The sequence below is a fragment of the Podarcis bocagei genome (genome assembly GCF_964188305.1).
Source record: "Podarcis bocagei genome assembly, chromosome: 9".
Classification (NCBI taxonomy): domain Eukaryota; kingdom Metazoa; phylum Chordata; class Lepidosauria; order Squamata; family Lacertidae; genus Podarcis; species Podarcis bocagei.
This window is the reverse complement of record NC_138134.1, coordinates 48879363-48904730: the sequence shown is the minus strand read 5'-3', so window position 1 is coordinate 48904730 and position 25368 is coordinate 48879363. Positions and strand designations below refer to the sequence as shown.

General features: G+C 39.1%; 2 protein-coding genes across 4 annotated transcripts in view; both read left to right on the top strand.

Moving 5' to 3' along the window:
- The window catches only part of INTU (inturned planar cell polarity protein), a 30513-nt gene extending 22917 nt beyond the window's left edge, over positions 1-7596 (top strand). For 2 of the 3 annotated variants that reach the window (XM_081208069.1, XM_081208068.1), the window contains exons 10-16: positions 266-328; positions 757-975; positions 1426-1881; positions 2863-2960; positions 4197-4386; positions 6135-6289; positions 6644-7596. In XM_081208069.1, coding sequence (XP_081064195.1) covers positions 266-328; positions 757-975; positions 1426-1881; positions 2863-2960; positions 4197-4386; positions 6135-6289; positions 6644-6755 — 1293 coding nt within the window. In that variant the 3' untranslated portion in view covers positions 6756-7596. Of the gene's footprint in view, positions 1-265; positions 329-756; positions 976-1425; positions 1882-2862; positions 2961-4196; positions 4387-6134; positions 6290-6643 lie in introns of those variants that run through there. The other variant, XR_014011578.1, reaches the window with a different exon arrangement.
- Positions 7597-8617: 1021 nt separating this feature from the next.
- Positions 8618-17122, top strand: SLC25A31 (solute carrier family 25 member 31). Its single transcript, XM_081208175.1, has 6 exons — positions 8618-8957; positions 12719-12846; positions 13585-13702; positions 14104-14258; positions 15303-15428; positions 16752-17122. Exons 1-6 carry the CDS (start codon positions 8741-8743, stop codon positions 16950-16952), a joined length of 945 nt encoding a protein of 314 aa, XP_081064301.1. The 5' UTR covers positions 8618-8740; the 3' UTR covers positions 16953-17122.
- The last annotated feature ends 8246 nt before the right edge of the window (positions 17123-25368 follow it).

The following is a 25368-nucleotide window of genomic DNA, read 5'->3' as shown; positions in this document are numbered from 1 at the left end:
ACAAAGATAGCTTTTGAAAATGAATCTAAATTGATTGATTATATTGGTTATAATCAGCTTGACAAAATAACTGGTAATTTTGTGACAAATTAGAACTTCTAGAAAGAAGTTTCAAACTTCTTCAGTGTCTATGTATCACTACTGGAAGACATCTGCTGGCCATTTAAAGAAAGTATCATGAGGAATTAAAGTACTGTGTTGTATAATGCTCAAATTGCTTACCTTGGATCAGCTGAAATGGTGCCTTAATTGTTTTGTTTTACAGTCGGAAGATTACTATGACATGAGACGACAGTATACAATTTTGGGCTCATGTCTCTTCTACAAGGTAAGACATTGAACCCTTACCAATATACAGTCCCTGGGATTCTTTGGGGGAAATCATGTGCTTTGAATGTATGGTATGCAATGCAGCCTAAGTCCACGGAAGTGGGAATAATTCGGTATGAAAAGGCAAAACTTTATACTAGACCTCCAAGTCTCAGAGTTTTTATGAATCAATGGCTTCATCTTTTCAAAGTTCACCTTTGCAGCCTTTGGGGTTAGAGGTTTTGTCTTTAAATATATTGAAAGCTGGGTTTCTTGGGAATCCAGTGGATTCATTGCTTGGTTACAGGCAATGTGGCAACATTCCCTGGTTGCTATGATTTCTTTCGCAAATAAAACCAAACCCTTGCAGGCAGAAAACTCTTTGAATAAAGAAACTTGTTATATATGATATCTTGAATCTGTGCTGTCTCTTTGTTTTTAATTCAGGGATATTTAATTAGTAATCACTTGCCAAAGGAGGATTTAATTGATATTGCATTGTATAGCAGGCATTATTGCCTCTTGCCCTTGGCAGCAGAACAGCGCATTGGTCAGTTGGTAATATGGCGAGAAGTGTTTCCACAACATCATCTTCAGGCATGTGAAGCATCTTCTGAAGGGTTTGAAGAACCCAGAGCAAGATACTTTTTACTCATAGTTGGTCTGGTAAGTTTTGTGGGGGGGTTGGTACATTTGCAGCTGTTTTTCTGTTAAAATGCATGCTCTAATGAGCACGTGCTAAAGTTCCATATATGTCATTTATGAGCATTTCCTTTCTGCTCAAGTTATTTGAAATATATTTTGTGTCAGGTCAGCAAAGGAGGTCCTGCTTCAAGTAACCCACAGCACATGCACACATACTCCACTGAACGGGGTATTGACATGATACAATACCCACTCAGTTGCAGTACTATACCACTAGAAAAGTTTGGTTGCCACTATCCCTGTCATTGTAAATTGGGTTATTTTTTTATTTCTGATAGTTGCTTTGCTCTCTGATTTGAGTTCTGAGATTTTGACTCTTGCTTGTTCTGGCTTTTCTGTATTCTTTTGAATGTCACAGGCATTGAAAAATGGCATCCCACTAACAAACATATTCTTCCCTTTTTCTTTCAGAGGCACTTTATGTTGAGTGTCTTGTTGGAAGCAGGAGGTTGTGCTTCCAAGGCCTTTGGAAATCCGGGGCCAGATTGCATATATGTGGATCAGGTCAAAGCAACTATCCTTCAGTTGGATGGAATAGATCTCAGCATAGATGAGAGTTTGGAATCACCCTCCACTCCGCTGCTATCCTGTGTAGATTGGTTCCTCCCTGCATCGCGGGACAAACTGGAAAGCTTGACCAGCTTGTCTTTTCTCAACAAACTGCAGTACACAGGAGGCACTCCTGCAAGTAAAAAAGTGCCATTTAGTGATTCTTCCATAAGGACACGTAAGCCTAGTCCCTTAAGAAATAGTGGGATGCCTGACAATGATAGCAACAGCCCTGAAGCAGGAAGTGGGAACCTTAATACAAATCCTGTGCAGCTGAAAGGTCCTGGACGACTTGATGGAAGTAATAGTCTGTTTACGGTAATGCTCTTTCTTTCCCTAAATAATTTCTTAAAATTATGTTTCCCACATAGTAATGTGTTGGCACAAACAGCGAAAGCAAGCTGAAGGAGTACTTCCTGAGTGGATGTGGTTCATGCCCATGATGTAGCTTCTCAGTCTTACTTCCTTTGGGTTAACTCCTAAATTATTTTCCATCCATAAGCACAGCTTGGAGAAGTGAGAGTTGCCAAAAATGAGTTGTGTATATGGGGGTGCCATGTATTCTAACGGGAAGGTTTTTGTCATAGTTATATAACCCTGTTTCAAGGGTGCTTTGCATGCCGTCATTGCGAGATGAAGTTACCAAAGTGTTCCTCTCTCTTGCCAGTATTCAATAAATACCCAGCCGAGTTCCTTTTTCTTTCACATGGCTTCCCCCCAGCACCTATCCTACAAAGGTTTTTTCACACTACTTAACCAAAAGTATGTGTAAAATAATGCACATTTGGTAGCACAGTACTTCTAAATTCCAAACTAAACAACAAGAATCAAGCATGAAATTTTAATTCTGATAGGCATCAAATCAGTTTAGTCTGATCCGCATAATTTATTAAAACTGCATAATACGTATTTGTGCTGAAAGCTATGGGTTGTATGCAACTAAATTATACTTAGACGCTTTGAAATCTGTGAACACACATTAGTATTGTCCATTATTTTTGGGGGTTTACTCAAAGTATGACTTCGTTGGCTACAACCTTCCACCTCTCCAATAAAGAGCACAGAACAATTTGTAACAGAAGATTTGTTCAAGTTGGTTTTGAAAAACAATTACATTTTTGAAAATAACCGTAAATCTTTCAAAAATAACGTAGCATGTCACTTGATAGCTCAGCATAGGATCAGAAAGCATGTGAATTGCGGAACTAGCTTAATATTTTTAGTAACAGCCTTGGTACTTGTATGTTAAAATCTGAATCACACACCTACTGTGAGCTTTTAATTCTGCTTGTTTTTCAGATCGCCAAAAAGAAAAATATTCTTCCAAATCCTTTTAATTTAGGAACCCTCAAAAAGAACCTTACAGATAAGGAAGCTGAACTGTATCGTGTTATGAAGTAAGGTGTTACTAACTTTTGTTCTTTAGCTTCTGACTACATTAATATTCTGTGTGTGGATGTATGCAAATAAAAAAATAAGGCTGGTGTGCCAGTTATTAGACTGCCTATTGGAAAGTGATCAGTTTCTGAAGCTGTGAATGTCCTTGTGTGGCTGGTAGCTCATCTTTATAACTACATTAAGGTGTACAGCTGTTGGCTAGCCAGTGTGCTATGTGAGTGTACACACTTTTCCTTAGAATGAATTGCCACTAACTATGCACCTCCACACAGGAAACTTCCCCATGATTTCTTCACCTTCCCCACTTAAGCTATGTGGGGCGGCAGGAAGAGCTCTTTTTCTAGGCTTTCCTTGGGAATCTGGTATGAAAACACAAGCTTTTCACCAGTGTGCATATTTTTTTGTGTGCAAACCATTGCAGTATTTCATTACATTTGTTTAGGATTGAATCTGACCAAAAAAAGGGCCACACAAAATGTTTGTTAATTGTTACTGGTCCAGGTTTCTTGCTGTTGTTGCACATTTCTTATAAACTCTTGCTTTAAATAACTTAACTGTTTGACTAATCCTTTTGAGCTAGGCCCAGTTCCCTGTACTTTTGCTGGGGCAACTTTTTATGCTTGGTGTGGGAGATTGTGAAGAGTGGATCTTGCTGTCATCTCATGCTTGGGCGTGGGCCATAATGGACTATACTTAGGAGTGGCCTTGCTGAGAAGTAAGAGGGACTTTGAGGGTCTGGACACAAAGGTCGGCCCAACATTAATAATGACAGGTAGAATAAACAGCTGATTTCATCTGCTGTCTTAAGCCACTCTTCCTCCACGGACAATCCAACCAAAAAGTTGGTTGTTTCTACTGTCAGCAGGTAAACTATCAGCAAAATTGGAGTTTCCCTGCTTAATTTGACCAAATTCCTTGAAACTGTAAGGAATAAAATTGTGACCCAGCTACAAGTTGGTTCAAATGCCAAATCCTACAAAAAAAAAATCTAACTTAATTTCAGCTAAACAGAATAGCTTGGAATCTTAAGAGAAGTCACCAGCTTCTTAGGACAGAACATACATGACTATTTCAATAAAGCACTATCTATGTTCACAATTAATATAGAAACAAGCCACGCCCTAGGAAAATTTCTTACTATGTTGCAGCTGATGGGTTTGCTTTGCACAGTAGGATTTGTGTTCTTAATTGTAAAAAGGTGATGGTTGATTAACTATTTTCTTTTGCTTTTGAAGGTTGACATCTGGTCCTGAAAACACTCTCTTCCACTATATTTCTCTAGAAACAATGCATGGAATTTTTATCACTCCAACACATGCTGAAGTCGCACAGCTGAGTGGAACTATCCATCCCCAGCTCATCAAGAATTTCCATCGCTGTTGCCTTTCCATCCGTTCCATTTTTCAACAAACTATGACAAGTGAAGTATGCATCATTATCGTTAATTATGGGGAAACTCTTTTGTTCCTAACAAGGGAATACCTAGCTACTCACAAGTAAGCCCTACTGAATTCAATGGGACTTTCTCCCAGATAAGTGAGTATAGGATTGCAGCATAACTCTTAAAATGGGGATAAATTCACTTTTTAAAATAAATTTAACTTCTTAACTGCATTACTATGACAAAATTAACTGTTTATTAATGAAATATGATCTCAATTTAAATAATGGTAGAGCCAGACTTTGTGGAGTTAATAAAGTCTGTACTTCCAAGTAATTCACTCTGTCTCATTCAGATATGACAACAAACCATGGTTTCTTGTTACAATAATGAGCTGTAGCAAGTATTGGGCTTACACACACCTTTCTACAGTTCATAAGTACAAGGAGAGGATGGAAAGAAGAGAGGGGAGCACTAAGTCTGGAGCGTGCTATGGCATGTCCTTTTATCAAAAAACTATGGTATTTGTGTTAGGTTGAGACACAGAATTTAAGCTCCCTAGAAAGATTGATTCTACCATTCATGAAATCAAGAGAGGATTTGGTTATTGTGGTCTGATGTTACACCTGAACCAGGCTGCTGCATTGTCAACTTTCTTTAATCAGGACTGCTTTAGCACAATGGTCAGTACTATGTATGAAAATTAGATCTGTTTTACTATATGTATTTTTAATCTCAAATTTGATGCATGTGATTATGTCAAAAATAGACATGTGCTTATATAATGTTTTAATGTAACACAGATAAAACCTTTTTTGATATAAGCTGAGGGCCGAACAAAGTGGATAAAATGTGATTTAAGTGAATTCTTTCAAATGCTAACTTTAGTAAGAAAATCCAGCTGAGAAGTATATTTAATGATCATTTTCTTCAGTATATATATTTCCTTAGCTGTGGCACCATGCCTAGTTTTATTCTTTATGTCTGCAGCAAAGTTGCTTTGGAAGCAAACATTCAACTTTGAAGAGAAATCAGAGTAATGTTATATCTCCCGAGTCTGAAAATTTCTTTTCAATTCTAGCTGTAGCTACTTCTTGGTTCATACATCACATTAAACCAGTTTAAAACAAATTATGATTTAATGTGAAGACACATTGTGCTGATGCATGTTGCTGAAATGTTCTGCACTGCCAGGAAACAAGCCAGAATCTGGATTTTTGTAATGTCTGAATCCAGCATAGTTGGGCTTTTTTTCAGCCAGAACTTGCCAGAACTCAGTTCCGGCACTTCTCAAGTAGGTGCCATTGCCATTATAAGAGAACAGCGAAGTGGTAATGGTGGGTTCTGGCACCTCTTTTTATAGATAAATAGTGCTGAGTGTGGTTGCTCTCTTCAATCCATGAACAGTAACCAAGGTTTGTTCTTGTCTTACTGCTTATAGTTTGTTTGGAGAGAAATGAACAATGAGCCCACGTTCAGACAGCACAAAAAGCCAGACTCTGGTTTGTTTCCTGACACTGCAAAATTAGCACTTTTCAGGAGCGTGCACCAAGTACACTGTATGGTCACATTAACCCTTAGTTAAAAACAAACTATGGTTGAATTTGATGTGTGACTTCAGCCAGTGTGGACAGCTATTTATCAAAAGGTGTAAAAACGTCCTTAGTCATAACATTTCAGAAAATATTTGATCTATGTTTTATCACAGACAGTGAAAGCAAGGTTCCTATTCCTTGCTCATAATGCTAATTCAAATTTCATTGCCCATTTACTTTCTTGTTTTTCATTACAGACTAAAAAGACTGCAGGTAATAGAAGTTCAGACCGCAAAAAAGCAAATTCTGGCCTACATCAAGTGAAAGAACATGGGGTGTTGTTTGAATGTTCTCCTGACAACTGGACGGACCAAAAGAAACCTCCACCAACTATAATGTACTGGGTTGTGGGGTGAGTGAGCAATAATACCATTTTTTCTGTTTTATGGACTGCCCAAATCCTCAAAACTTCTGTTTTCCAAAGTTTGTAATTCAGCATCTTTTACATGGGTGGTCTTAGTCACTTCCCTAATGCAGCTATCTATTTTTAACTTTTGTACCACAAAGGATGAAAACGTAGCAGAGGATCAATTCAGTGTGCATAAATATACCTAGCAAAGAACATTTTGAAAGCTCAGCACGTACTGCTGTATAGTTATTCCATTTTTAGTTCTTTATTAAACCCTTACAAAAGTACGGACTGTTTTTAGAATAGCCTAAAGATCTTGTTCTGACACAAAGTTTTTTTGTGTGTTTTTTTTTACAGGAGACTCTTCATAGATCCCAAGCCTCGGGAGTTTTATGTCTGTTTTCATGACTCAGTTACAGAGGTTGCTGTTGAACTGGCTTTTAAGCTATCTTTTGGCTTAGCTCTGTAAATTTGTTTAGCTATACATCATAAACCTTCCATCACACTTAAGGCACACAAATAAGAATTAAATTATGGTTTTGTCCTGGATGCTCTTTGAAGTCTTCCTCTAGAATAAACTCGATGAATAACTTTTCAAATGTTTATAATACATGGATGTCATCAACAGTATTCTGAGTTGACTGACTTTTCAAATTACTTGTTTTAAAAAAAACCTAAGCAAGTGGTCATTTTCTCTTTACTGCCTTGCAACAAATTTTGCACATAAGCACTGTGATCAAGAAGGGTCTGTATGTGTGAACCATATGTAGATCTGTATTCTCAGAGCTGAGTTTCTTTCTTGCAAGGTTTAAAAGCTCAAAACATGTTATAATTTCCTCAGGTTAAAAATGCAGTTGGGCAGGGGCAGCGATCTGTGGGGCACTTTGTGAAAATGAACAGCCGTATAGAACTGTTTCACACACACACTTCTGGACTTCAACTAAGGGAGTGTAATGTTTAATATATTACATAGGGTACAGAATTCTAAACATGCTATGGAATGTATTAAAGATCAGTGGGGGTGGGAAAACCCCCTGAACATTTTCTGATTTTTATCTTACACAGGGGGCGGGGGGGGGAGGGTTGAGAGGAAAAAGACTACCTTACATTAAAGGGCTATAATATTTTATACAGTAAATGATGTTATGTATAATTACGTTAATGAATAAGCATTACTTGTTATAAAGTAACATTGCCCTTATTGCAGATGCTCTGCGGCAAACATCAAAAGGAAATAACCATTTTGTTTTCAAAAACTTTGTATAAACTTTTTTATTTTATTTTTTTACAATAAAGACATGTTTGCAGAACCTGTCCCATGTATTTTTATAGTCTCTCATGGGACTGTATACAACATTTCACAAGCAGCAGGCAGGTCACACAACCAGCATTTCCACATCCCCATAAGCTCCCTATATGCACAAAAGCCTCTGCAGAGGGTTAAGGGCATCTACTTAACTGTGGGCTGATCTTATGGGGCTGGCAGAAGAATCTTGCACCATTCACACAAGATTCCCCGTTACTGCATTCATTCTTAATGTTTACTAATTATTGCATAACTTCACCGGAAACTTCACTTCTCTTACTGCATATCTCCTAGGCCAGGGATGGAGAACCTGTGGCCTTTTAAAACATACTGGATTATCGTTCCCATTAGCCCCACTCATAATCAACAATTGGGGATGATGGGAACTCTAGGCTGAGGTCCCCCCATCTTTGCCTCAGGTAATCTTAACAGCTTTGTGGGTTGCTTGGTCATAATTCTCCAAAATAATAAAAATAAAGCCCCTATGGCCTCTTAACTTTTGTACCACTAAATTTTGGACATTAAATTGTTGTTGCATAACTCCAGAACCCACAACACTGCTGAAAGTCTCTTCTAAGAAATGCAACAAGAAATGCTGGATTAAATGGGAGACTGAGTCAGGCCCTAGAGTAACGGTGCTGCTGCCTTTAAAAGCCAGTCTGAAATATTTTAGTCCTAAAATGCATTCCACGAGCCCTCGTGGGATATCTTGCCAGCCAAACTTTTGTTTTTTTGCTCGGCAGACAGAGCTTGAACACCTGTTAACCTTTGGTTGGAGAAACTGCGTTCGGATGAGCCCATCATTGTGATTCAGGCAATGTCCCTCTCCCGGTGCTTGCTTTGCTGGTTTCTAGGCCCTTGCTAGCAGAGGTTCCTATTCCTTGCTCATAATGCTAGGCCCTTGCTAACCTCCAACTCCAGGAGGCCCAGAATCTTCTTGGAGAAGGGATGCCCAGGAAGAGAGGCTCTTGTGATTGGGTGATGCCGGGTCATGTGGCTTGAGAATGCATGCTTCTGATCCGGTTGGGGGAGGGGGACTCCATTGGCTCTTCCTGAGCAGTGGCAGTTAGAAGTGTTGCCTGGTGCTGGGGGATGCCACTTGGGGCTTCCATTTACACCCAACCCCCTGTGCCCACCCATTCGACAACATGCTGGCCGCAGAGGGGCAGCAGTTTTTCGACCCTGTCTCTTTCGGGAAAGACCTCATGATAGGCGGGGTGGCAGCAGCTATCTCCAAGACAGCAGTAGCGCCCATTGAGCGCGTGAAACTGCTGCTGCAGGTCCAGGGCTCGTCCAAGCAGATCCGGGTTGACCAGCAGTACAAAGGCATGATAGACTGTTTTGTGCGCATCCCTCGGGAGCAAGGTACGTCTTCCCCAACGAATAGGCCCTCCTCGAAGGATTGGCGTGGTGTGAGAGCCACAAACGTTTGCCCCTTGTTTAAATCGTGCCTCAACTGTGAACAAAATAAGCGGCAATTCTGTTGTGCCAAGCCCCCTCACCAGCTGCAATAAGAGGCTAATAATTCTGGCCTACCTTTTGAGGTGGTTGTAAAGATTGTGGGAAAATGTGCTATTAAGTTCTCTGAATACCTAGCACAAAACAAATACTTATTACTAATACTCTGAATTTTTTTATTTTGTGTGTGTGTGTGTGTGTGTGTTTCGTTTCTCCAAGGCAATATTGCAGCTTTTACATTTTTCCAGTCTTTCCTTAAGGGCTGTGTGCTTCCAATGAGGCCTCACTTCCATATTCCTATATTGTTTTCATTCTGACCAAACAGTTGCACACTCCAGAGTACATAGCGCATAATATCCTTTTAACGTCCTTTCCCCCCTATTGTACAACGCCCATCACCTTCCGGCTGCTTCCACCGCGACAGGTTTCCCTAATTCATACTGACCTATCTACACATGCAAAATTAATACAGCATGCTCACATTTCAGCTAACAGGGAATATATTCACCCAGCAAGCAAGGATTTCTTCTGTAATATATACTCCTACTTCTCTAACCAACAGAAATACAAGACTCCCACTGCACCACACGTGCAGCCTGATCCTAGATATGTCTGCTTGGAGGTAAGCCCCACTGAGTTCAGTGGGACTTACTCCCAGGTCATTGTGTAGGATAGAAACTTAATTTGACTTCCTGGAATAATAGTTGAAGATCTCATAGGTGGTTATCTTTCTCCAAATAATTATTATAACATTGTACACTGACCTGTGCCATGTATTTTTGTACAGCTACTCGATTTATGCTGAATTCTAAGGGTGTTTTGTACAAAGGTTTATATTTTTAAATTACAATTGTCAGTGTAAGCAGTTCTTTTTTTAATATTTATTAGAGTTTCCCATTTTTACAAACAAAAAGAAAAAAGCAAACATAAAAAGCAAAACCACATAAATTTCACAACTTATTTTCTCATAACATCTTTCCCCGACCTCCTCATACCTCCCCTTCTTGTATATCCAGTTCAAATTATTTATACAGCAAATCCTTATCAAAGCATTACAGCTTAAAAAGAAAAAGAAGAAAACACCTTATTTTCTTTGTGTTTATGGATTCCACTACAGTGCTGATTTGATTAGGAAAGTAGCAAATCTAAAACTACAAGTCCACTAAACAACTAGTTCCAAGTACCTCCATATACCTTTAATTCAATAGGCATGGGATCTGTTTCCTTGCTATGTGTATATAGTGTTAATGTGCACTAAATCTGTAGTTTAGCGTGTCTTCAGTGTCTGTTTTACCAGCAAAATATTTAGCCTGGCTTATTTGGAGCCCACATCATGAAACAAAGATTCTGAGCATTTTAGCTGCAGTTCTAAACCACTTTTATTAAGAAATGTTTTACTGAACTCCGCAGGACATACCAGACCAATCTGTGTAGAGCTAGACTGCTAGTGTTTGGGTAGTAAGGTGAAATAGGACAATACAAATGTGTTATCCCTAAAAGTGAAGTGAGCTTTTGGACCTAGTAAAGGAATATGTATCTTGAAGATATTTCAAAACAATTGGCAGTTCTTACCATGGCTTGATGACTCAAACTGTGATACCTTTGTGCATTTAACTTGAAACATTTGGTTCCCGTTTTAGAGTTATTTTACATGATAGAAGATGTTCTTCTGAGAATGAATGCCTTCGTTGTCTTCGTTTAAACACTACAGATTGAAGGTTGTCATATTAAATGTTGGGCGCAAGCTAAAATTTGTTCTATAAGTTGAATGAAATGTGGATTACCAACTGCTCAGACTTTTATTTTCCATGTCATTCAGTTACATAACTTTAATAAAATATGAACACAAAAATGAACATAATTATCTACTATTCTTCATCAAATGTTGAAAGTATGCCCTTCATTTATGGTCTGCCAAGCTACTGAATAAAACAGGAAACATGCCCTGCTTGCTCTTATTAGCAAAAACATTAGTTTTAACTTTTTTCATAACTATCTTTTGCACTCCTGTCTTGACAGCCACTGGTCTTGGAAGCAATACTTTCCTTATCACTTTAAATTTAAATATTTGGTCCTGCAGTATAAGCCCTCTCCTTACAACTTGTACTCAACTGCAGTGGTCACAACAGTAAAGATCTTTCATCGTACTGAATGTTTACAGAAGCCTTGTTTTCCATCAGAATATATAGAGTGCCCATTACTGATTGCCATTATTTACCTTGGTGCCTGCAGATGCAACACTTTTCCATCCTTTGACTACTTTTTGTCTTGAACAGATCTTACTTGCATGTTAAACTCATTTTCCACTGAACTAAACTCATCCTGTAAAATTGCCCTCTTTGACTTAACCAAGATTCTCAGATCTTTCCAATAATTCTTCCTCCCTCCTTCTCCCCCTTCCAGTTAACTGGTGCCCACAAGCTTTCGTATTGTTTGGCTTCATGCTCCTTTTCAGCTCTCTTTACATTCCTGCAGTGAGACCTTGGCTTCTGGGGTCCTCAACATTTCCATTTGTCCCTTTGTTCGACTTTTCCTGTTCACAAATGCTGCTCTTTTTATGTGGTATTTCCTCTTGAAATACATATGTAGTTTAATCCAGGTCTGCCTATCTCTCTCTCTTTTGCCTCTTCAGATCTTCCTCCAAAATAATTCCTTTTGTTTATCTAGTTTTCACTTAGTAAGGCACTAATACACTGCATCACCTGAGTTTTAGCAAGATCACCTGAGCCTGAACAGCACAGTGTTCAGAATGTCTAAAATAATTATCGTTTGGCTAATTTGGTTTGGTTATTTAAAATTTATGCAATGTACTACAAAACCAAGTCCACCACTCCTTATTAAAATGGGTTTAGCACCCCCTCTGGTGGTGAAAACATAACCTAAAAAACAGCTGTACAGTACAGTACTATTTTACTAAGACTAGGTTGTATATTTGATGGCGATCAAACACACAGATTTAGCATGCTTTACCATCATGTGGGTGGCACTGTGGGTTAAACCACAGAGCCTAGGACTTGCAGATCAGAAGGTCAGCAGTTCGAATCCCTGCAGTAGGGTGAGCTTCCATTGCTTGGTCCCAGCTCCTGCCAACCTAGCAGTTCGAAAGCACGTCAAAGTGCAAGTAGAAGGTAAACAGCGTTTCCGTGCACTGCTCTGGTTCAGCAGAAGCGGCTTAGTCATGCTGGCCACATGACCCGGAAGCTTTACGCCGGCTCCCTTGGCCAATAAAGCGAGATGAGCGCCGCAACCCCAGAGTTGGCCACGACTGGACCTAATGGTCAGTGGTCCCTTTACCTTTACCTTACCATCACAGTGTGCTTTCTATTTCCTGCTGTTTATTTGCTAACTCTGGCTCTTTAAAGGATTAATAGCATCCAGCTTACTGCTATGGATGATCTGAGCTTCCGTTTTTTCCAGGGTTTGCATCTCTCTCTGCTGTTTAAAAAATCAGTACTGAGACAGTTGTACCTAATTATAGGGGAGCTAGATTTGAGGTGAAAGAATTGGATGATCACTGCACATTGAACTCTTTATGGATTCACTTATTCCACAAGTACCATTTCAAGCATACAAATAGGTCCACTTTCAGTACACATAAACATGTAGTTATGCAATAGAAACAATTTATGATCATGTCAACTGTACATTTTTTAATCTTCTGTCTGTAGGATTTGCCAGCTTCTGGCGTGGCAATCTTGCCAATGTTATCCGGTACTTCCCAACTCAAGCCCTAAATTTTGCTTTTAAGGACAAATACAAGCAGATTTTCATGGCTGGAGTGGATAAAGATAAACAGGTAAATGTGGTCTAACATTTTGTTTATTGCTGATGTGTCCAAAACCATTTTGCTTGGTCCAAACATGAAGAAATTGGGATATCCTTTTGAATTATTAATAATATACAGTATATTTCAATAGGTGGTGTATAAAAGAGGCATTGGGATTTGTATTTAAGAAAAAATGCTAATACAACAGTTGAGGGTAACACAGACATCCTGGCTTTGGTAAACCAATTATCATGAGTGTAATAATTAAAAAACAACAACTTTGTCCTGCTTCAAACTACAGGTTTGAGACTACACTGAACCTCTTGATGAATTATAATTCACTGGTTTCATCTTTCTGCCTCCCTTTGAAGTTCCTTTGTTACTCAATTTTCATGGCACAATTTGTGTTGGGATGAATTTTGGGAAAGAGCCTCAGGTTGTCTAAAATTTGTTTTACACACAAGCCAAGTTTTGCCACCAAGTCTTGAGTTTGGTGCGCCCTTTGCAATGCAAGTTGTGGATTTTTCTCATGGGAATTTGCAAGAGGAAACTCCATCTTGAATTCCCTCAACTAAAATGTTGCAGTCAAATCTAAGTTCCATAGAACACTGTTGATTTATTCAAGTGCCGCCATTGGGAATGCAAAAACCCCCAGTTATTTCAGGCTTGTGTCATCGCACCATTGCTGCAGGTATTTGTAATAAAATAAAATAAAATGGAGGATTGTTACAAGCCCTGTTTCTGAACTCAGCAGTTTTTCCTTTTCAGTTCGGGAGGTGGTTTGTTTCAAATCTGGCTTCTGGTGGAGCAGCTGGAGCAACTTCATTGTGTGTGGTATATCCATTAGACTTTGCACGGACCCGGTTAGGTGCTGACATTGGAAAAGGTAAGAGCTTCATCTTCATATTTTAAGGGTTGTGTGCTGAGACTGGCAGTTTGTGTTTCTGCCTTCTTTGTGGTGGTGCCCCAGTTTATGGAGCTCCCTTCCTAGAAATAGGCATTTGTTCCCTCCATTAACATCATTTTGATGTAACCTGGGGGGGGGGTTCAACCCAACTGTTTAGTATGTGATGGGTAGTAGATTTTCAGCAGCTGTATTTATTTTGAAAAATATGTTTTCCATGATGTTTTACCTGTTGTATGGCTCCTTATATGGCTCCCTAGGCTCCTTTGGGAAGAAGGACAGGATAAAAAAATGAATTAATAGTAATAGTTCCCCTGTTCATTGTGGGGAATTCTTAGAGCTAAAGTGCTCCCCTAGTTATGTTATTTCCTCTTTCATTTTAGGTATGGAAGAGCGACAGTTCAAAGGCCTTGCTGACTGTATTGGTAAAATTGCAAAAAAAGATGGCATTACCGGCCTATATCAAGGATTTGGTGTTTCAGTACAGGGGATCATTGTATATCGGGCATCCTATTTTGGATGTTATGACACCATAAAAGTAAGTTTTCTGATCAAACTCACCCTTTCCCATTAAAAAAAAGGATTATTTGTCACCTTTATTATGGATGCATTTTACAGTATTTATCCTATCAGCTAAGATATTATTAATCCTATTGCAGAAACAGCTAAGACTTAAAAATAAAAAGACATGCCCAATTTGGTTTGTATTCCTTTAGTTTGTTATTATTTTATAAATTTAATAAATCTACTACATGATCCAGAGGAGCTCTGTGGTTACCTAATGGTTGATGATAACACTTGTTTTAAAGCTAATTATTTCTACACATTTATTCGTCCCAATTTACTGATTGGTTCCTGAAGCCCAAAGGTCTGATGCAATATGATGCTCCTTTGCTCACAATGGCTGCCCTGTTGATTTAAAATGAGGAAGCAAGTTGACTGTTAAATTGGGCAGCCCTTACTAACAAGATCTCAGTGTATTCATTGGACATGGGGATGCTCATATGTATAGATAAAACATTTATACTATTTAGTTAATTAATGTGCCTCACAGATGAATCCTGTGCATTTTTATTTAGAAGTAAATCTCTTGTGATTTCCTGCTACAGAAACTGCTTTTAAGCTCTAAGGGATGCTAACCAGGCTCCTGGACAGTCTCGTTCGGACTGCGAGAGATCTTGCAGGAGCCTCCCAGAGCCCACTTGAGACTTTCCCAAAGCCCAGTAAGCAAGCCTGAGAGCTTACTTTAACTTTTAATTTGTGTGATATCAGCTGGCCAGCTGTGAAGCGTGTAAAGCTGCAATCGCACAAGTTAAATGTGCTTAAGTTGCAATCTTAATATATGTTATTTGCCCCCCTCTCCCCCCCAAAAAAATCATTTGGCTTGTTTGCCATGTGTAAAGTGTAAAACAAAAGGAGAAAATAATATGTTTCCAACTACACTGACCATGTAAAATAATCCATTCAAAATACAATGCACTTAGGAAATTCTGAAGCAATATAATGATTTGACAGCATCTGTTTTTCCATTTAGATTCTCAAGATACCCCAGTGAATTCTTATTTCTCTTTTCTCTTCTTAGGGAATGTTGCCAAATCCAAAAGAAACACCATTTGTCGTATCTTTTGCAATAGCTCAAGCTGTGACTGTATTTTCTGGCATACTGTCATACCCCTTTGACACTGTCAGAAGACGCATGATGATGCAGGTAAACAACATATACTTGCTGGTGTCTAAGCACAGGAGGCCTATTTAGAAGGGTAGAGTCCTGGGGGGAATTCTAGGAGGGGAAATATAAAAAAAATTCAAAGCTACACTCTTCTCCTGTCCCCCACTGACATCCTTCAATTTGCATTTGCAGAGGCTCCTGCAGCCATTTTTATCAATCAGCTAATTGCACAGCATAGCATATCACATATAACAAGTGCTATCACCAGGTCCCTCTCAGGTGGGAGGGAGCATTTCCCTGGGTATGTGGACTCTACATTCAGACCCTACATTTTGACCACAGATTTGTGTGGTTGCCCAGCTGGCTAGTCAGAAACACGTATTTGGCTGTTGATGTGCTGAGCAAACCAGGTGATTATGCTTTTTCATGGTTTAATTTCGAAGCAGCAGTGTGTGTCTCTGTGTTAAGAGAAATACATTTATTTTTATTCTTCTCCTGTTGCTGGTAAGGGGGCAGTAACCATCCTGTTGTCACCCTGTGGTGCAAAAAATGCAAGCTCTGTCGTGTGCTTTCTTGAAGGTCTGTGTATTTCAGCAATGTGGGTCTGCCTGACAGCTGTTTTATTTGCAAAAAGAGAAACAACTTATGTAATTTTATGTAATCTTCCTTCTGGATTTTTTTTTTCAACATTAGAGACTTTTGAAAAGGAAGTATGCCAATTTGGAAGCAAGAGAAATTAATTTTTTATATCTTACAGATTTATATGGAATACTATTTGACTGTCTCAATATAAATATCTATCTTAAAAAATAGATTAAGAAAATTAGATTCTCCAGTGTAAACATTTTGATGCAAACACATTTTTTAAAATATCTATCAAAAAACCATACGACCAACTTTGGGGAAATCTAAACACTTCTAGATTGGTACTTGTCGATGTTGGTGATGGGGGTGGGGAACCATGTGAAGTTCAGCGAAAAGGCAGTGAAGAACAATGTTCCAAAAATATGCTTCAGACATTATCCAAGAATCAGCATGCTTCAAAACACCCTGAGGAATGACATGACCTTGTTTAACTCTGAAGCTTAAAAGAAACATCACAAGAAGATCACAGACTTGCTAAATTTAGCTGCAGAGAACTACATCAGGGAAGCATTTACTCATTAAGGTTCTTATATTGAAACAGAGATAAAATTAGTGAGAGGTGTTTCTAGACTTATAATTACAAAAATGCCTAATACTATATATCAGACCCTAGACTGAAAATTATAAAAATACCAAATGCCAGATTAGACCCTTGCCACATAGTAAGCATGTACATTTTCCAATCATCTGTCTTTGTTTAAAATTATTTTAACACAGAGTGGAGAGGCTGAACGTCAGTACAAAGGAACCATTGACTGCTTTTTCAAGATATACAACCAGGAAGGATTAAATGCCTTTTTTCGGGGAGCCTTTTCAAATGTACTTCGTGGGACAGGCGGTGCCTTGGTGTTGGTCCTTTATGACAAAATTAAGGAGTTTCTTAATATTGATCCATCAATAGGCCGATCATCTGACTAAAGCCACTGATAATAGTCACCTGTCCCTACTGTTAAAAATGTCATTCATTATTATATGATGAGTACTGTAAGAACAATCAAAAGTTTTGCATGGGTCTGCTAATCATTTACACTAATGATTTGAAGGCAGCTAAAGCGTGATTTGTTTCCTGTCATAAAGAGTTGCATTTACTTGTTTTTGTGTGTGTGCATTCCTTCCAAATGCCTAGCTTTCGTTTTTTCACTTGTATTTGTTGTGTCACTCATTTTCACTACCAAGTCAAAACCAAGGTTGCTGCTATTTTCATCTAACAATTGGGCAACTTATAGTGACAAAACCCTGTTGAGTTCATGAATGAGCTGAGGTTGGAACCCAGATTTCCATGAGGAAAGGTCAGCACCAGTCACTAGAGAGCATTGGGGAACATGCAGCCCTCCAGATGTCCAAATTTTCTTCAGCCCAAACCAGCATGGCCAATGATCAGAGATAATAGGAGTTGTAGTCCCACAACATCTGGAGGGCCACAGATTCCCTATCCATGCACCAGATTTTAGATTTTTTTTAATTAGTGCAGTCAGAAATAGGTGCTTTTCCTGACAAGACACACATCCGTCTGTTTTTATGAGGCAGTTTAATATCCACAGCCATCAAGGTAGCAGAGCTCTTGCAAAAGTTCTAATTTTCAAATCTTTAACTCCACACTAATCCTTTCCAAGTTAATAGAATTGCTCTGGTGTAAATTACAGAAATGTGGAGGAAAGCAAATGGCTATGAATAGATGTAGCTTATGGTACTTACTAGACAGCTTGCTTGCATACGTATTTATAGCACTTCTATCCGGCCTTTTGCCAAATAGCCTTAAGGCGGCTAACAATGTGAAGTAGTAAAATGCAATAAACATAACAACAAGAGATAGCTAACTAAAACAGCAGATAAAACAATAGAGAGGGTAATTAGAAACTCAGATAAAGACAACATAAACAGAAGTGAGAATAAACTATGAGTCATTAAAGGCACAAAGAACATGACAAACTTCATCTGACACTTAAAAGATTACAAAGAAGGTGCCAGGAAGATATGCCTGAGAAGGGAGTTGCCACATGCCTACTGTGGTTGGGCCCCCAAAAGAAGGGCCTTAGAAAAAGATCTGTCTGGTTCATGTGGAAGAAGACCGTCCTTTAGATATCCCTGCCATGGAGTATAAAGAGCAAAAACAGCACTTTGAATTGAGCCCATAAACAAGCAAAGTGGGAGCCAGTGAAAAATATATTTACTGAAGTGATGTATCCTTAGCAGTTAGCTTCGGTAAATAGTCTAGAGATGGCATTCTGCACCAGTTGAAGCTTCCATGGTGCTTTTCAGAGGCAGCTTTACAAGTGGTGCGGTACACTATTGTAACCCGGGTGTTACCAGTCTGAGAAGGACAGGCCAGAGAATATCTTAGAGAACATGCCTTGAAGAATTTGAGAAAAAGTTGAAAGCTACTATCACTTAGTCATGCCCAAGAAAATGACATTGATTTGCCCAGCTTGATATGTAACCCTCACAGACCTTGGGGATATACAAAACAACATTTGACCATTAAGTCAATGTGAAATCAAGGCTGGTTTAGGTTCCCACTCCTTCACCAAATCAAATGTAAAAAAGCACTCAGGGTTGCCAGCTGAATGGCTGACTTCCACCACCTTGAAATAGAAAATTAAGGAAGAAAAAAATATCTGCTTCTCATTCAACAGATGGTGGGAGTGTGTTAATTCTTATACTACTAGCCAACAAGCTTGCAGGAGAATCCTTTCCCCTGGTATATTCCTTTCACGCTTGCAGAATAAACCTGCGGCGATAACAGATGCTCAGTTGGCAGCACCCTGAAAGCGTGTTTCAGAGAGGACAAAACTACAGTTGTTTCAGTATGCCACATTTCCATATGCCTACTTTCAGAGGAAGACCCAAAAGAGGTCTTGGAAGATGGGGTTTAGGTGATGGCACTCTCATTCCTCCTGGAAATAATGGGTCATTATTTCCTGTTCCATCGTTTAGAAAACCACAAGGTTCTTTGACATGAAAGGTGGTAGAATCTAGCAGAGCAGAGGTTCTCAAAGTTTCTACCCTCCAAGACACACTTGAGAGGCGTGGAAATTGCTGGAACCCACTAAGTCACAAAATGGCAAGGAAAGGGAGCCAAATACTGCTGGGTAGAGGAGGAGTTTGGCATAAGCAGCAGTTATGGACATCAAATTCTGTTGATAATTAATCCCTCTTTGTAAATTGCTAATTTTGGCAAAGTTTCAAAACTAATTTTTCCTCAGGCCAAGAATGGGCATTAGCCCTGACTGTAGTGTGACATGCTCATTTTAGGGACACCTTACTCATCTAATGGCTCTATCTGGACAGAGTTTTTTATTCTGCATCCCCTATGCCTTTCAAAAGTATTTTTACTCATCTATAATTTCTTTCCCCCTTTTCTTTTCACTCTCAATTTGTACCTTATTTCTCCACACCCAGACTGTCAATTCCTTTAATCTCTCTGTCCTTCCTCCTATAGCAGCTTTACATTATTAACAATTGTATGCACTCATTATTTCCTTTAGCACATCCTATGGCCCTTTCACTTCAGAGGAAGGAAGCACCTGCCTTCACCCCTCCCAAATTCACCAACAACCTTTGCTCAGCATGTGGGGAGTTGCTGGTGCTGGCTTCAGTTCAACCCAAAACTATGGCATGGCCAGAGGGCTGGTTGAGTGTGTGAGGAGGCACTGGGTAGGCTATGGAATGAGGATCAGTTGTGGGCCCTGGTCCACCATTTAAGAATCTGGACGCCCAGATTCCCTTTCCCTCCATCTCCTCTGAAAACGCCCCCCCCCCCAAACCTTTGTGAATCTTGGAAAGTATTTCTTACATTTTTTTAAATCTCATGTAAACCATAACAGTTCAGCCTTTATAGGACGTTGGAGGAGAGAAGGAACCACAAAATATGAAAGCAGCAGTAATACGTTGATGCAATAGCATGACCACCATTAAGGGCAAAAGGTCCAGAAATTCTACAGGATGGTTACCATGGCAACACTCCCAAAGCCTACTTGTTTTGCTTGGGAATGAATTGTATATGAGCGTACAAGGTGTTATGTTCAGTGGTTTGTTTTTCATAAGCACTGCTACTCAGTTGTGGCTCTTAAGGGAGGCATAATGTTTGGAACTGAATATGCTGGTAAAATGATTTACAGCCTGCTGCACAGGGATGAGGTTGCAAGGCACATTATATCTATAGTCTTCCCTGGTGAAGCCCTCAGAAAGGCAGCTTTTCTCACAGAATATTTTTTTTTTAATAATAGTTTTTTTATTTGCTTTTTTCCAGGGTAAAAATACAACATCAGTAACACAACAAAAGCGGTTTTACAGAAAGGAAAAAAAAGTTATAAAGAAAAAGAAGAGATTCACTTTTTCAGATCCATTTTCATAATCAACCAGACTTCCCCACGTCCTCCATCCCCTGCCATCTTTACAATGAAAAATAAACAGCAAATTAATACCTTATTTCAGTTGTTTTTGTGTTTTCATTTAGTTATATAGTCCATAATTTATACGTTTCAAAATCTTAAAACTTAGTTTCAGTCATTTACCAATTTCAATACTGAAGCGTGTTTTTCCAAAGCACTTAGCAAACTCTCAACATTCATATAACTTATAATGTTTTTGTAAATAGTCCTTAAATTTTTTCCAGTCCTCTTCCACTGCATCTTCTCCCAGGTCTCGGATTCTGCCTGTCATTTCGGCTAATTCCATATAGTCAATCAGCTGCGAATGCCATTCTTCCAGCGTGGGTAGTTCCTGTGCTTTCCAGTATTTAGCTATAAGAATCCTAGCTGCTGTGGTTGCATATAAAAAGAAAGTTCTATCTTTCTTTGACACTCTCTGGCCTACAATGCCCAGGAGGAAGGCCTCTGGTTTCTTGTGAAAGGTGTACCTAAACACCTTTTTCAACTCGTTATAAATCATTTCCCAAAAAGCCTTCACCCTCGGGCATGTCCACCAGAGGTGAAAAAAAGTTCCTTCAGCCTCCTTGCATTTCCAACATTTATTATCAGACAAATGATAAATCTTTGCAAGTTTGACTGGGGTCATGTACCACCTGTATACCATCTTCATAATGTTTTCCTTTAAGGCACTGCATGCCGTAAATTTCATACCGGTGGTCCACAACCTTTCCCAGTCTTCAGACATAATGTTGTACCCAATGTCTTGTGCCCATTTTATCATTGCTGATTTAACTATCTCATCTTGGGTATTCCATTCAAGCAACAAGTTATACATTCTTGAAAGCACTTTCGTCTTAGGTTCAAGTAGTTCTGTCTCTAATTTTGATTTCTCCACCTGGAAACCAATTTTTTTGTCCTTTTTAAAAATCTCTAGAATTTGGGCATAATGAAACCAGTCTCGCACCTTTCCTTTCAATTTTTCAAAGCTCTGCAACCTCCAAGTATCACCGTCTCTCTCAATTATATCACAATATCTCAACCAGCCACTCCCCATATTGCGTAGTTTTATGGCCTTAGCCTCCGTCGGTGATAGCCACCTCGGGGTCTTGCTTTCAAGTAAGTCCTTGTATTTAGTCCAGACAATAAATAGAGCTTTCCTGACAATGTGGCTTTTAAACAATTTGTGAGACTTTGCCTTGTCGTACCACAAATATGCATGCCACCCATACACATTACTATGCCCTTCTAGATCTAGGACATCAGTGTTTTCCAACAAAAACCATTCTTTCATCCAGCAGAGAGATGCTGCTTCATAGTACAGTCTTAAGTCCGGCAGGGCAAACCCCCCTCTCTCCTTTGCATCTGTTAATATCTTAAATTTTATTCGGGGCTTTTTGCCCTGCCAGATAAATTTCGTAATATCTCTCTGCCACTTTCCAAAACATTCCACTCTGTCCACGATCTGAAGGGTTTGAAACAGAAACAGCATTCTTGGCAATACATTCATTTTTACCGCAGCAATTCTTCCCGACAAGGTAAGTTTCAATCTTGACCAAGTTTCCAAGTCCTTTTTAATTTCTGACCAGCATTTTTCATAATTGTCCTTAAATAAATTCAAATTTCTCCCAGTCAAATTAACCCCTAGGTATTTCACTTTTGTAACCACATTTAATTCTGTTTCCTTCTGAAACCCATCTATTTCTGCAGATGACAAGTTTTTTGCCAGAACCTTAGTTTTTTGTTTGTTCAACTTGAATCCCGCCACCCGACCAAACTCAGAAATCAGTTCAAGAGCTCTTTTTGTACTAATTTCTGGCTCCTGTAGTGTCAAAACCAAATCGTCTGCAAAGGCCTTAAGTTTGTATTGCTTTTCTCCGATCTGTATTCCCTCCACCTGCTGATCCCTCCTAATCCAGTTCAGCAAAACCTCCAGGACGGAAATAAATAACAAAGGTGATAGGGGGCACCCCTGTCGTGTCCCTTTTTCAATTTTAAACTCCTCCGTCACCACACTGTTTACTATCAATTTAGCCTTTTGTTCTGAATAAATTGCTTCAATACTATTTTGGAACGCCCTTCCCACTCCCATCCCTTCCAAATTTTTCTTCATAAATTTCCAAGATATATTGTCGAAGGCCTTCTCCGCATCTATAAAAATCAAGACTGCTTTTGTATTCATATTTGTCTGAAGTAACTCCAAAACATCAATGATATTCCTAGTATTATCAGACAAATGCCTACCAGGGAGAAAACCTGCTTGGTCCTTATGAATTACTTCATTCAAAACTTTTTTCAGTCTGTTTGCTAAAATATCAGCAAAAATTTTGTAATCCACGTTTAGGAGCGAGATAGGGCGATAATTTCTGAGTTGAGTCTTTTCAGATTCCAGTTTTGGTATCAGAGTGATGAATGCTTCTTTCCACGATTCTGGTGCCCCCTTCCCTTCCATGATCTGGTTGCATACCTCCATTAATGGTTGTATCAAATATTCCACCAAAGTCTTGTAGTATTTGGAGGTAAGCCCATCTGGGCCCGGGGATTTGCCTATTTGCAGATTCTGAATGGCTCTTTCAATTTCCTGTTGTGTTATTCTACAATTCAGGGTTGTTTGTTTGTCTTGTGTTAGTTTTTGCAGGCCATGACTTTTTAAGAAATTATTTATTTCAATCTCTGCTTGTGGTCCTTGGGTGTACAACTTTTTAAAGTATCTCTGGAAACACTTTCTAATTTCTTCTGGTTTCTGAATACATTCTCCTTCAACCTCCAGATTGGTAACAAAGTTCAATTTTTGTCTCTTCTTCAGCTGCCATGCCAGCAGCTTCCCACATTTATTCGCCGACTCAAATGATCTTTGTTTCATCTGTTTAATTTTCCATTCGATTTCTTGGTTTATCAATTTTGTATATTGTACTTAATGAAATTTTATTTCTCTTAAGACCTCTTTTGATTTTGGATTTAATCTCAATTTTCTTTCTCCCTCTCTTATTCTTTCCAAAATCTTGTCCTTTTTACCATTCCAGAGCTTCTTTTTGATGGTGTTCTGTTGTATCAGAAACCCTCTCATAACGGCTTTACTCGCGTCCCAGATTGTCTTCTTTTCCACCGAAGTATTCAAGTTTATTTCAAAATAGTCTTTCAGCGTTTTTTGGGCCTTCTTCACAATCTCCTGATCTCTAAACAAATAGTCATTCATTCTCCATCTGAAGGATCCAGCTGGTGTGAGTCTCAAATCCATTTTCAAGGCGTTGTGATCGGAGCAAGTTTTAGGGCAGGTCTCTATTTTTTTTGTCTTAGGTGCCAGTCCTCTTGATATCCAGATTTGGTCAATTCTTGTCCATGATAGATGGGCCTCAGAGAAGAAAGTTCCCTCCATGCCTAGAGGGTTCTTTGTCCTCCAAATGTCAATCAAATCCATATTGTCTGTAAGTTCAAAGAAGGTCTTTGGAAGTCTGCCATCCTTGTTCAGGTTTTGGTTTTGTGACTTATCCATGTAGGTAGAGACTACCCCATTCATGTCTCCCATCAAAATGATGTTGGTATAGTCAATATGATCCAGCATTGTCTCATGCAGTCTCTTGTAGAATTCCGATTTCCCATCATTTGGTGCATATATTCCAACTATCAGAAATTTTTCTCCTTGTGATTGTATTTCTATCGCCAAAATTCTTCCTTGTTCATCTTTGAATACCAATTTTGGTGCCAGGTTCTCCTTTGCATAAATCACTACTCCTCTTTTTTTAACCTTGTCTGATGAAATAAACTCTTGGCCTAGTTTCTTATTAATTAACACTCTCCTGTGGAGCCTGGTCACATGCGTTTCTTGAAGACAAATAACGTCCAATTGCTCTTTTCTTAAAATATGAAAAATCTTCTTCCTTTTTTCGGGAGAATTTGCGCCATTTATATTCCAACTAAGTAGCTGCAGAGACATCCTGGATCAATTTATTTGTCAGTAGAGGTATCTCCTTTGTCTTCTTCACCTGGAGGTGGAACCGGGTTAACACCAAACGGGGGAGGTGGCCAGGCTCCTGCTACTCCTTTCCGAAGGTCCTCCCCGTGGTCGTTCAAAAACTTTTCTTGCTCCTCCGCTGTTCTAATTCTTACCTTCCTCTCTTTCAAGGTAAAAGATAGTCCTTGAGGGAATTCCCACCTATAAGGGATTTTATTGTTTCTCAATAGGCTTGCTAGGTCTTTATATGTGGTTCTTAAATCCAAAAGCTGTTTTGGTATATCTCTGAAGATTTCTGCCGTCTTTCCCTGTATCACCAAAGAATTTTTAAAATGTAGGCCGAGTATGTTGTCCTTTTCTTGCTTTGATCTCAAAATGATCAAGCAGTCTCTTGGTTTATCCTTCTTGACCACTCTTCCTAGTCTAAAAGCGGTGACTATTTTAAAGTCCTTATCTTCTGTCAATCCCCAAAATTTGGAGATTTCTGTTGTCAAAAAGCCAATCAAGTCCTCCTTTTCGGATTCTGGAATATTTCTCAATCTGAGATTATTTTCCCTGTTTTTCAATTCTGCCAGGGACAGGTACGCTTGCTGTTCAGTTACCTGTCTGCTCAATGGCCTCACCTCCCCTCTTAATTCCTCTATCCTCTTTTTGTTTTCGTCTGTTTTTGTATTTACTTCTTCAACAAATTTTCGATTTTCTGTTGTGGCCTTTTCGATACTACTTATTGCCTGTGTATTTTTAGTGACCTGGTCTGTCAATTTATTAATGGAAGCTGTCACCTGATCAAATTTAGCAGATTGTTCATCAAATCTAGCTGCCTGTTCGTCAGCTTTCTTATTTAATGCTGCCAGTTGATCCAATATTTCTTTAGAAATAGGGTCTATCCCTCCAGCAGCCATCTCCCCTAAGGGTGGTTGTATAATTTGTCCTTCTTGCAGACCTGTCACAATTGGAACAGACGATCTGCGTAACTGTCCAGGCAAAGTTGTTTGCACAAGTTCAGATTGTTTTG